At 37.4% G+C, this 12,513-nt stretch overlaps 2 protein-coding genes across 3 annotated transcripts; one reads left to right on the top strand and one right to left on the bottom strand.

Annotated features, from left to right (window-relative positions):
• Positions 1-1,397: 1,397 nt before the first annotated feature.
• On the top strand, positions 1,398-11,146 carry LOC135598452 (uncharacterized). Of its 2 annotated transcripts, none has more exons than XM_065092256.1 (17): positions 1,398-1,842; positions 2,424-2,786; positions 2,882-3,022; positions 4,393-4,525; positions 4,603-4,716; positions 4,825-4,898; positions 4,970-5,044; positions 5,154-5,246; positions 5,382-5,442; positions 5,547-5,879; positions 7,393-7,519; positions 7,708-7,807; positions 8,685-8,754; positions 8,833-8,985; positions 9,692-9,787; positions 9,919-10,235; positions 10,565-11,146. In XM_065092256.1, the coding sequence occupies exons 1-17, from the start codon at positions 1,756-1,758 to the stop codon at positions 10,793-10,795; spliced, it is 2,568 nt and encodes an 855-aa protein (XP_064948328.1). In that variant the 5' UTR covers positions 1,398-1,755; the 3' UTR covers positions 10,796-11,146. The 2 variants fall into 2 exon arrangements, with proteins under 2 accessions (XP_064948328.1, XP_064948327.1); XM_065092255.1 differs by having other exon boundaries at positions 1,618-1,842; positions 4,585-4,716; positions 10,565-11,024.
• Positions 10,806-11,967, bottom strand: LOC103989419 (uncharacterized). The gene is made up of 2 exons (XM_065091418.1): positions 11,663-11,967; positions 10,806-10,857 (listed from the first exon to the last, which is right to left on the bottom strand). Exons 1-2 carry the CDS (start codon positions 11,965-11,967, stop codon positions 10,806-10,808), a joined length of 357 nt encoding a protein of 118 aa, XP_064947490.1.
• Between the last annotated feature and the right edge of the window lie 546 nt (positions 11,968-12,513).

Raw genomic sequence — 12,513 nt, 5'->3', positions numbered from 1 at the left:
ATATTGGAAGTGTAATATGAGTTTTTCCATCCAAGTAAAACTCTTCATCTTGAAAGAGTATGTGATATATAACTTTGTTATTTGACTATTATGTATATCATCGAGATGTGTTGCATGTGACTAATGTATGATTTTATTTATTGAATAAAAATTATTATTATTTTTCTAACATATAAGTTTCATAATAAATTTATATATTATCATTTTATATTAAGTTGTTGGTATTTATATATGTTTCATGAGTATTTAAGATTAATTATATATATATTTTGAGGTTTTATGTGTAGTTGTTTATGTATTTTTATCATATATTTATTCTTAGAGTAACTTATTAATTTCTAATAGATAAGAGATTTGAGTAGAGAATCTTTTTCATTACTTGGCCTTAATATGATATTTAATGTTTTAAAGATAGAGATTTGAATTCAAAAATAAAAATAAATCTTCTGTAAATTATGAATAGTGAAATGATCCATTATTTTGTTTATAAACATGAGATGCGAAGATGAGATTCACTTATCAAATTTGATACCTCATCCAATATATTTCATGTCTAAAATACTAGATTGATGATGATGTATCAAGCTCACTTATCAAATATTAAAAATTTGATACCTCATATAAAATATATATTTTAATGAATTCACTTACAATAGTTCAAGATTCATTTTGGATTTCCAACATTTAAATAAGTAAATTTTGTCCATCAACCATCAAATTAATTTTTTTGTATATAAAATTTACCAAAGGTCAATGTACCTTTAACCCTTAATGAGTTTAGTACATTGTCATCATAGCAATGAATAAGATTTTTAATTCTATAAATGGGTATACTATACTACCACCACCAATATTTTAAATATAAAATTTATTTAACAAAATTTTAAACCATACTAATATTATAGACATAAATTTATTAAGTGAGCTAAGTATGTCACTAGAGTAGTATTTTAGGTGTATATTTATTAATAAATAATTTTTTTTGAACATTTAACCTTGAATAGTAAACCATTGTTAGAAGATGCTATGTATTACTTTTAGGAAAATATATCTAGAAGGATCATAATAAAAATTAAAACATTTTTAATTTAAATAGTAATATAACCTTAATAGAGTTTGATATTTATAAAAGGATTCATGTAATCGATCAATAAATAAATAGTTGAGATATTATTTGTTAGGATGTATTAATTAATTTGAAGTGACATATATGTCTTATTTATGATTGTGAAGGGCAAAAAGGTTCTTTCAATGCTTTCGTTGGTAAAACCGTTTTAGCTTTTATATAGTAGGAATACGTCGAGGCGGGTAATGGCACTTTCGTTATAAATCAAGAAAATAGTAGCATTTACGTAACGTTTAGTTATATAGTGGATTATCTTTACTTTTATTATTGTCTTTAGAAATATCAGAGCTACGTCGTCACTCTCTCTCTCTTAGAGTTCGCCGATCCTTCTTCCGTCGTTGCTTCCGACTTCCGGGAATTACGAGACCCAGCAGATCTCCACTTCGGCCCCCATCGACTCTCGGCGACCGTCGCGACTTCTAATGGCGCTCTGATCCGCCTGCGGACGGCTACTTGACGGGACCTCTCGATTCCGGCGACTGTGCAGGCGTAGGGAGGCGTCGTCGGGCGGAGAAAGCGAGCTCCTGGCAGCGAAGGCGGGGAAGCAGGGCCCGGCCTGGTTGGTGGTGCGGATGATCGGTCCCCCGGTGGGTTGATGGAAGCGGCTCCCGCAGCCTTCGGGTCGATATATGGAGGTGAAGCCCTCGCTTCCTCGTGCGGTGTCATTGGGGGCAGCATTTCCCGTGTCGGTTCTTCTCGCGGTCGTCGCGCTTGAGGTAGGGCGGTTTTGCCACTCGATCTGGCTTGTGATTTTTTTTTGGGGTGGGGAGGACATCTTTTTGCCGTGGGTGGGAAGAATCGAATGGAACTTGTTGGCTTTGACGGATTTGGGTTTGGTTGTTTGAGTTTGCATTGGATTGTGGCGTCTACTTGTGATCTGGGGAAGGGGGTAGACCAATCTAGGCTGGTTGTGGTTTAGGGTTTACTATTCCTGTTCTGGTTGTGGTTTTGGGGTAGGTGATTGGTCTTTCCAGTTATTCTGGTATCTTTCTTTCTGCGTATGGGGGTTCTCGATGTTCATGAGTCTTTGTTCAGAGCTTTGCGGTGGTTGTTGTCCTGTGTAGAACAAGGCTTCTTCTATTACTATGAGTTCCTCGAAATTTTAGCCCTTAGAATGATCTTTTAGTGTCGGACTGATCGCTATTTTAAGTTAGGTAGGCAATTTTTGTGCTCTTTGCTACCGTTCCTTTTACACACTTAATGCGTGGTGATTTGTTTTTCTTATCCCAAGCCCCTTCAGTAGAACTTGAGCCGAATGCCAGACTTTGACAATTATATTTATTCTTTTGCTTTGTAGATTGCATTGTTCTTTGTGAGTTTTGGAGCAACTTGTGCCAAACCTCAAGACAGTAAGCCTCTGCTTTGGCAAAATACTGAATCTGGGGAGAAAAATGTTTATCTCACGCACTCGTGCATCCATGATGAGATACTCCATCAAAGGCGGCGCCCTGGCCGAAAAGAGTACTCCGTCACTCCTCAAGTTTATCATGGGTCTAGTTTGTCAAGGCCACATCATCGTGGAGGGAGAACTTTGCTTGAATTGTCTCCAGCTTTTCCACTGCAAATTGATGCAAAGCAGCCTATACGGATATTTCTAAATTATGATGCTGTTGGGCACACTTCCGATAGAGATTGTCAAAATGTTGGAGATCTCGTGAAGGTAATTTGTTGCAAGTAGATATTTCCTCCCTCTATGCATTCGGAGTCGTGCATTCTGTAACTGTGAATTGGTCTTCTATTATGCTCATATTTCAGCTTGGTGAACCTCCTGCAACATCAATACCAAGAACACCTGTGTGCAATGCTCATGGAGATCGACCAGTTTTTGCCGATTGTTGGTATGAGTGCACCCTGGAAGATATTTCAGGAGAGGATAAAAAGCAACGTCTTCGGAAGGTATCATTTTAGCTATTGCTGCTTCAGCTGCAATGGAATTAACTTCACATGGATTATAATCGTTTATGTTCATGTTATGTGTCTACCATATAGTCTTTCTTTTACCAAGATTTTACGAGCAAAGTTTGAGTTACTAGTGTAGAAATCTGCCTGTTGCTTCTTACCCTAGTTTTGATTTCCCAACTTGTTGGTTTATAAGTGATGTTTTGAATAAAGTACAAATGATGTGTTCAACCATTCAGTTTCAGTTTGGTCTGTGAAGTCTCATTTTTTACTGTTATGCTTCAAGTCCTATCCTAGAAGATTTTGGAAACACCTCAGAAAAATTAGAAGAGAATATTAGGTGCTATTATAAACTAATACCTTGTGTTGTTTAATATAGTCATTTAGATAGTCCCAATGACTTGTGGCTTTCAGATGAAATTTTGTTATAATAATGGTTGCGTTGTAATCTAAAAATTCAAGAAGCATTCTAACGATTAATTTACTAAGCCAATATAAAACATATTAAACTCTATGGGAGGCATGGTATGCTAACAATTAATACCCATATCATTTATGTTTAGACTTTAGACTAGTTACACTTAATACGTCCTCATTGGTTTTCATGACAATTCTGGTCATCAGGTTATAAAGGAGCAACACCAAGGGCCATCCTCTTAAAACAGTCAAGTCACAATATGACATAGTGCCGACTTCTTTCTTATCATTCTTTTGAGGGAAATCTTTACTACTATGTACTTAGTATGCATTCTAGATGCTGTTATCTTTCATCGCCATGGTGACTGCCATGGAGGTAGTATTGACAAGCCATATTGAATTAGATTGTTGATATTTCAACCAGGTTTCATATGTGAACAAAATGGAATTTGTTTTAAAATTATAATGTTTACGCTACATCAGTTCAACTTCTGAGAGAAATTTGGGAGGCAGTCCACTAAAAACTAATTTAAATGACAAAAAAACTACCAAATGCTTTAATTTTGTAGTGAGATTATTTTTAAAGCTTAATAGTTTGAATTGGATATTTCTAGCTATAGGAAGGTATGATTGAGTGCATTCGAAGAAAAAGCTGAAATTTGGAGAGAAAGGGGTGAGAGTAAATCTTAAGGAATGGAAGCACTTTCTAAAACTGGATTGATCAAATTTCGATGTTTTTTGTTCACTTCAATTTGAAACTTCCTTATACTGAATGAATCAATAAAACTGGTGAGACCTACTGAAACCTAACTAAAATTAGTCGTTGTTCTCCTTTAGAAACTCACTGAGATTCCAAAATCAGCTTATTTAAACAATGATGGTTTGATTAGTCACTTGTATTTATGAGAGCTCTCTTTAACAAGTTTTGTTCATCAAATATTCTTGAGCAGGCACTTGGGCAAACAGCAGAGTGGTTTAGAAGGGCTTTAGCCATTGAACCTGTTAAGGGAAACTTGCGGTTAAGTGGATATTCTGCGTGTGGGCAGGATGGTGGGGTGCAACTTCCCCATGAATATGTTGAAGGTACCTTCTCTAGATGTTCTGGATGCGGCTCAGTTTCTTCTAATGTACTTTAGCTTCAGTACCTTTATACCATGCAGATGGAGTGGCTGATGCTGACCTTGTTCTGTTGGTAACCGCTAGACCCACAACTGGCAACACTCTTGCATGGGCAGTTGCATGTGAGCGGGATCAATGGGGTCGTGCAATTGCAGGTGTTTTAGATATAATAATTGTTGCCAATTATTGGCAAACTTTGTATGTGATTTTTTTTTTGACTTTGATGTCTATTCTAGTTAACCTTTACCTTACAAAAATTGTAGGACATGTAAATGTCGCTCCTCGTCATTTAACAGCAGAGGCAGAAGCCCTGCTTTCAGCTACTTTGATACATGAGGTTGGCCAATTTCTTTTTGTAATGAGGTCTCTCAACTATGCTTCGGTAATTGATGGGAATTCGCTTTGTAGGTCATACATGTTTTAGGTTTTGATCCTCATGCCTTCGCACACTTCCGTGATGAGAGAAAAAGAAGGCGTAGCCAGGTATCTGTTTGCAGTCTGTCTTTAGTACTTTCTTTTTTTACTCTGAGCTCTTTGAACAAGTCACTATTGATTATAAACATCATCTTGAATTAACCACCCATGTTTTCAGGTTACTATGCAACTTATGGATGAGAAGCTTGGACGTATGGTCACACGTGTGGTCCTACCCCGAGTTGTTATGCATGCTAGATATCACTATGGGGTAAGTTGGAGCCAGTCATATAGGAACAAGGAGATTCTTTCTTCATTCGGTTGTTGGAGCATACAAATTAGTTTAATTGTTCTGGAAATTAAGATCATGCTGTCATTTGATCTTGATAATTATTCTTTTTGTCAGGCATATTCTGAAAATTTTACTGGCTTAGAGTTGGAAGATGGAGGAGGTCGTGGTACATCAGGTACTTTCTTTTGCATAAAAAAGTGGTATTTAACCAATATGCCTGATCAAATACACCATTGAATTCCATTTGGTCATCTCTAAATGATGTACTATCTATGGCAGGTTCTCACTGGGAGAAAAGACTTCTAATGAATGAAATCATGACAGGATCTGTGGATACAAAATCTGTAGTTTCGAAAATGACTTTGGCTTTATTAGAGGATAGTGGATGGTACCAGGCTAATTATAGCATGGCAGACCACCTTGATTGGGGTTGGAATCAAGGAACGGAATTTGTTACGTCTCCTTGCAATCACTGGAAAGGGGCATACCGTTGCAACACTACTCAGTTGTCAGGTTGTACATACAACAGGGAGGCAGAAGGGTACTGCCCTATTGTGAGTTATAATGGGGACTTGCCACAATGGGCTCAATATTTTCCACAGGCTAATAAAGGCACGCCTCAATTCTAGTTAGCATTTCAAATTGAAATTTTAATTGAAATTTTAATCTCCTGTTTTCTGTTCATCTTTTTTTACTGTAGTAAAGTTGTTCCACGGTGACCTGGATCTTGGCCTTAATCATTATGTATTGAAGAAGTAGTTGAAAACCATTGCAAAACCTGTAGCTACTTGTACTAAAAAAATTATGATTACCTGTCAGAAATGGTAAAAAAATTGTTCTATCTACTTATGGGTCATTATCATTCATTGGTAAACTTTACCAAGATCAGCTGCATTTGGCATTTTGAACATCTTCAGGTGGTTCAAGGCATTATCCATATTGGTACTGTAAATTGTATTTAAACCTCTCACATTGTGTCTCAGTTTGTCTTTAAGAGGGTGGGGCACCAAAAAGGTTCCCCATTCTGCATATCATTTTTGAGCCAGAACCATTTTTCTCTCTTTTTCTAGTTTTCTGGTTTGTTTTTTATTTTTAATTTCGAGGCAAATAACTGAGTGAATTTTCAAATCCACAAAGTCATAAGAAGTCCCGTGATGGATGAAGCTGAATAGGTACTATAGGAAAATGAAGTGAGCGAGACCTAGCCAAGCCAGATTGGGGATCCACAAAGTGGGTTTACGATACATATATGTGATTGACAATAGTGAACAATTTAAAGGAGAAAAAAAGACAAACTATTTGATGGTGGTTCAATCTCACTAGCAAAAACAAGTGAAATTATTAGCCTGCCTAGTTTGTGATAAAACAGCTTTGGATGTTGAAGTTCTCACTCTCTATGATTCCCTCATTCTTGGGTTCAAAATTTCAAAATGAACATTGCTGCATGTGGTGGTGTAATGTTGTGTATTATCCTCTCTAGATTTGAATGATGTGAGCCCTATGTGTTGGTTGCCCTCTTGTTGTTCCATCATCAGAATGATTGACCATATCATAATAATTTTTCATTAAATTATTATTTTTTCTTGAGCTTGGCAAGTGTAGGACAAGGTATGTTGTGTCACAAGCTAAGATTCTCTTTGTTTTTGTTGTTGATGTTCTTCTTAGTAGTTGAACTAAGCTGTTTAGTTAATTTTAGTAAACTGGTGTTTGTATTGATACTAATGTTTTTCAAATTTATAAGTCTAATCATTCTGTCCTTTCCTTTTTCCTCTTTTGTTTATTGTTGAAAGTCTGGTGTGGCAATGTGATTTTTGTGTTGGATGAATTTTGTTTTGTTAAAATTTTAGTATAGAGAACCATCAACATATTCCCTTGTAATCCACTAATCCTAAGGACATCATGCATAATCTGTAACTTTGAATGAAGTTACAACATGACAACCCTGTTATTTGTTCCAATGTGAAGTGCAGTTTGGTCCAATTTGCCCTCTTTGAATGAAGTTAGTTTTCATTTTAACATTGTAAAGGAATTTGTACCTTTGGTAGCTCTTATAGTTTAAATTAGAAAATTTTCAATATGATGCATTTATTTGTTATAGATGTTAAAAACTACTTTGTCAATGCAGGTGGGCAATCATCATTGGCAGACTATTGTACATATTTTGTTGCTTATTCTGATGGTTCATGCACGGACACGAAAAGTGCACGATCACCTGACAGAATGTTGGGTGAGGCCCGAGGAATTAACTCCAGGTGAGATGATCAATTTTAACATTTGTTTTAATTGGATAACATTCTTTGCTTACAAGAAAGAGGCTTAATGACAAAATGTCAAACAAAATGGGAAATTTATTTATTTATTTTATACCAGCACTAAGATGAACTTATACTAAAATTGAATTATTTCTTGATCACCTTCTAATGTGCTACAAGCTTGTCAGGTGTATGGCTTCATCATTGGTGCGCACAGGCTTTATTAGGGGTTCTATGACCCAGGGAAATGGATGTTATCAACATAGGTGTAGAAACAACACATTAGAGGTAGAGAACTATTTTATTTTGCATATTCTTACTGTTTATCTTTCTACATTTTTTTGTAAGATAGCATATCGCACTGCAACTATCCAGATATGTGGATGAGAATGTAAAATAGCTTATTGCACTCTACATAAACTTGATATGTCTGGCACCTCAATCTAGCCTTTGTTGTTAGTAGGAGGTTTACTATAGTATATTTTGGCATTTGATGTTATCTTAAATATTTGGAAGAAAGCCTTTTCAGTAAATATAATGGATCCGATCGATGCAAATTGGTTATGCATATGTTTAACCATTTTGCTTCTCTAGGCAAAAACTATTCTGAATTTTGCAGAAATTCCTGTCTGATGCAGACAAAATTGAAATCATTATTTAACTTGAAGATAAATCATAGTAGTCATTTCTTCTAACTCATTGGAGTAATGTAATTTTCTTTTCTTTTCTGCGATAAAATTTCTGCTCTTATTGAAACCTTTAAGTATCTTTAGCTCTATCAGTACCTGCTGAGATTTCTGTTGGAAATTTAACATCTAGCCCTTAGAAAGCTCATTCCATCTGTCAATCCCTGAAGAAACTAAAATTCTCTTTACATGCTATTTGAAGTTTGCTTTGGCTACCAGCCTTTTGTCTCTTATTTCGTGTACAAGGCATACACCCCTACTTTGAGTGCATGGTTATGGTTATTTCCATGGATGGCATAAGTTGATTTCTTATGGCACCTGGCTCTAACAGTTCCCATTATTGTTTTATTTTATTAGCACCAGGGTATAGCCTATAATGGTCTTTGATTTATGGGTTTCTTCACAAATGTATACAGCTTATGATATCTGTAGATTTATGCCCACATATGACCTGTGGTAGATCTGATTAATTCATCTAGGTTGCCGTGGATGGTATCTGGAAAGTGTGTCCGGAAGCTGGTGGTCCTGTTCAGTTTCGTGGATTCCATGGTGAGTTTCTCATTGTGCTAAAACATGTCATATGAGAGCTTCATAGACTCATCAATATGATTGACCTTGATGTTGCAGGTGAGCTGATCTGCCCAGCATATCAGGAGTTGTGCAGCAGTGTGCCTATGTCTGTCACTGGCCAGTGCCCTGGCTCTTGTAGCTTCAATGGTGACTGCATTGATGGGAAGTGCCGTTGCTTTCTTAGCTTCCATGGCAATGACTGCAGCAAAAGTGAGTTTACAAGATTACAACACCTATTGCATAGTTTATTGCATTTTGACTCCGTCCATGTCAACCAAATGATGACGCTCTCCATGTTTTTTACATTCTTTGTAAAAGCCACAATCCACATTGCAAAATCCAACCTCCTTTTCTTTGAAGATAATTGTTATCCATGTCAGCCAGAGGATATTTTTCATGTACTCTAAGCAAAGAGTGAATTTTCGAATTCTTAATTAAGCTGGAGGAGCCAGAATGACTGATAAAAATTGTGTGCATTTTATGTGCTTTCTGTTGTTGGTTCTCATTTTCAAACTATAAAAGGGCTTCCTAAGATACTTCAAAATATGTGGCTATTGCTTTTTCATCCCTTCAAATTTTTTTGGCGAATGCCAATCGTACCATTGGCATTACTGTCCTGTGGAGAATGTAGGCTCGAGAATCATATATTACAGTATCATGCATCGGAGTGATCCATCGAATAATTGAAGTCATATGCCCTTTTGGACTTCCTATCCAGATACAAAGTAAAATCTAAATGTATTATGCTGCCTGATAACGTACCTGCTGATCCTTTAATTATAAAATATTGTGGTGGCAATAAAATCATGTTCTTCCACCTAGCTGGTTCTTTGCTTTTGAATATTTACAACTCGGTTGTGGTGCTCAGTGCTCTTGTTCATACTTTTCATGTTTATAAATTATGTTTCATTTGCAGGATCATGTACAGGAAACTGTAGCAGACATGGCATATGCCATCCAAACGGTATCTGTGAATGCCAAATTGGTTGGACAGGTGTTGACTGCTCTACTGGTACTGTTCCCCATTCTGTTTAGAACCTGTACTTCTTGCACATTTTGTGATGCAAATTACATTAGCGTTGGTTGCTCATGCTTTTAGACAAAGAAAGTGTAAGAACTGATATATTGATTTATATTTTGCAGCTATATGCGATGAGCAGTGTAGTTTGCATGGAGGAGTCTGCGACAATGGTGTTTGTGAGTTCCGTTGTTCTGACTATGCGGGTTATGCTTGTCAAAACAGCTCATCGTTGCTTGCTAGCCTCTCAATTTGTGGTGATGTGCTAGCTCAGGATTTACTTGGACAGCACTGTGCACCGAGTGAACCCAGCATACTACAGCAGCTTGAAGCAGCTGTAGTAATGCCTAACTACAACCGATTAGTACCAGGTGGGCGGACGTTGTTTGGCATCCTTGACAATGGCTACTGTGCAGCTGCAGCAAAGCGGCTTGCCTGCTGGGTATGCTATTTATGTCTATCGACTTTAAAGTTCTCATGGGTATTCTTTCTGTTAGTTCTATAGCACTTTGGTACAAGGATTTTAACCAACATTGGATTCATAAACAGATTTTACTTGAATGTTGAGTTAGATATGAACTGTTTCTATGAGAAATAAGAAGTGATCACCAAAACTACAATTTCAAATGAACACTTTGGTTTAAATTTTGATGCAATTAGTGTCATACTTTGCTCTTTAATATCGATCTCTGATATATTTCAACTAAACAGCCACATAGGTGTGTTAAAAGACATGCACCTGTTCTAATATTTGCTTCTTTCTTGCCTCAGATCTCAATGCAACGTTGCGACGACAAGGATGGAGACAATAGGCTTCGGGTGTGCCACTCTGCATGCCGGTCTTACAACGCAGCGTGTGGGGCAGGCCTTGACTGCTCCGACCAGACCCTTTTCAGCAGCGAGGAGGAAGGGGAGGGGCAGTGCACGGGCTACGGTGAGACGAGACCGTGGTGGCTAAGACGCTTCGGGAATCTCTACTCGCAATACGAACGGAAATTGTAAAGTTGTAGTTCTAATCTTTATGTTTGTATTTCCTTTTAGCCATTGTTTTCCTCTCCTCAAGCCTGCATTTTGTGTGCCAAAAGGTTAGGTTTTGATTTCACCCAGGCCAAGAGAATCCTTGAAGAAGGATGCATGGGTTTTTTAGAGAATTATTAGCTTGAACAATAGTAAAAATGTGATTGAGGATAGAGAAAATGGGAGGAATCTGTTGAATGTACTTACCATGTCACACTATTCCTGTCCTTTACAAATGATGCATTTTGCTCATCTTTGATGGGGGTGTCAGGCTATCTGCCTTCATCTCCTGAGCATTACTGGATTGTGATATGAAGCAATGTAGATTTTGCTTGAGTTGTTAATTTGTGTGAGAGAGAGAGAGAGAGCGAGAGAGAGAGAGAGAGTCCATATAACTATGGATTGATGTTTCATCGATGACATGATATCCACGAGAAGATATGTTACAAAATATGTCGTATTAGGCTTGACATTAATCAATTATACAAAATAAAGAGAAACGTATAAATTTAAACTCAGATTCCTTTATGATAAATATTCTTGATTAAGAGACCAATAAATAATTCAAGAAACTAAAGCTGTTAGTAAAGAACCTAATATATAATTTAATGTACGAGTGAATCCAAATGTACTATACAAGTCAACTAAAAAACGAGGGCTATATACAAATATTAATTAAACTTAAGTTTTTTTTTCTTTTTTTATAAATATGTTCAATTAGATGACAAATAATCCTACAAATTCAAGCTATTAGGAAATAACCTTTATATATATATATATATATATATATATATATATATATATATATATATACACACACACACACACAAAACTCGGACGCAAGCTCCCGACCTTTGTCGCTTCCCCTTTGAATTAACTCTTTTCTTCCCTCCTCCCATCATCCGCCAACTACCGCTTGCGCCAACGGCGGCGGCCACGGTGCGCAGTGCCGGGTGGAACACCAGCGGCGGCACGCACCTCTCCCGGGCACCACGCCGGGCTACGAGGAGGGCGGCGCTGGCTCTGACGGCAAGCGCCGCCACCTCCTCCTTACTGAGCGGCCGCTGCAGCATGGAGATCGGCAGGAGGAAGTAGAGCTGCCCGGGCCGCAGCTCGTCGTCGGCGCTTACGGCGTGCACGAAACCGTCGAACTCCATGTCGTCGGAGTCGCACACGAAGCACGTCGGGTCCTGCTGCAGCAGGTGGGACACCTTCGCGGGCCTCGCGAACTCCTATAGCTGCCCGTCCTGCAGCACCAGCTTGACGGTCGCCGGTTCCGCCACCGCGGCCGCGTCGCACGACTTGCAGATACCCATGTCACTGGACAGGGGCCATATCGACCTCAGGTAACTATATATATATATATATATATATATATATATATATATAGAGAGAGAGAGAGAGAGAGAGAGAGAGAGAGAGAGAGAGAGGAAACACTCTGAGAGGAGTAGATCAAGAGAGAAAGAGACGAAATTACCTCTTAAATCTTTTTAGCATCATAATTTTAAAATTAAAAAAATTATATTAAAATATCCATGTATAATTATATAGTTATAGAAGTGAAACATATAGTTCTATTTATTCTAATATCATCGATTTTATCGATGAAAGCATAAAAATAATAAATAAAAAAATAATTTAAATATCTCAGTTATATTTTCGATGGTGACATACGATGGTGCTGCTGAGGGTTATAAGTGATT

This window comes from Musa acuminata, chromosome BXJ2-1 (genome assembly GCF_036884655.1).
Source record: "Musa acuminata AAA Group cultivar baxijiao chromosome BXJ2-1, Cavendish_Baxijiao_AAA, whole genome shotgun sequence".
Taxonomy (NCBI): Eukaryota; Viridiplantae; Streptophyta; class Magnoliopsida; order Zingiberales; family Musaceae; genus Musa; species Musa acuminata.
The sequence above is the reverse complement of the archived record's forward strand: the minus strand, read 5'-3'. Positions and strand labels throughout refer to the sequence as shown.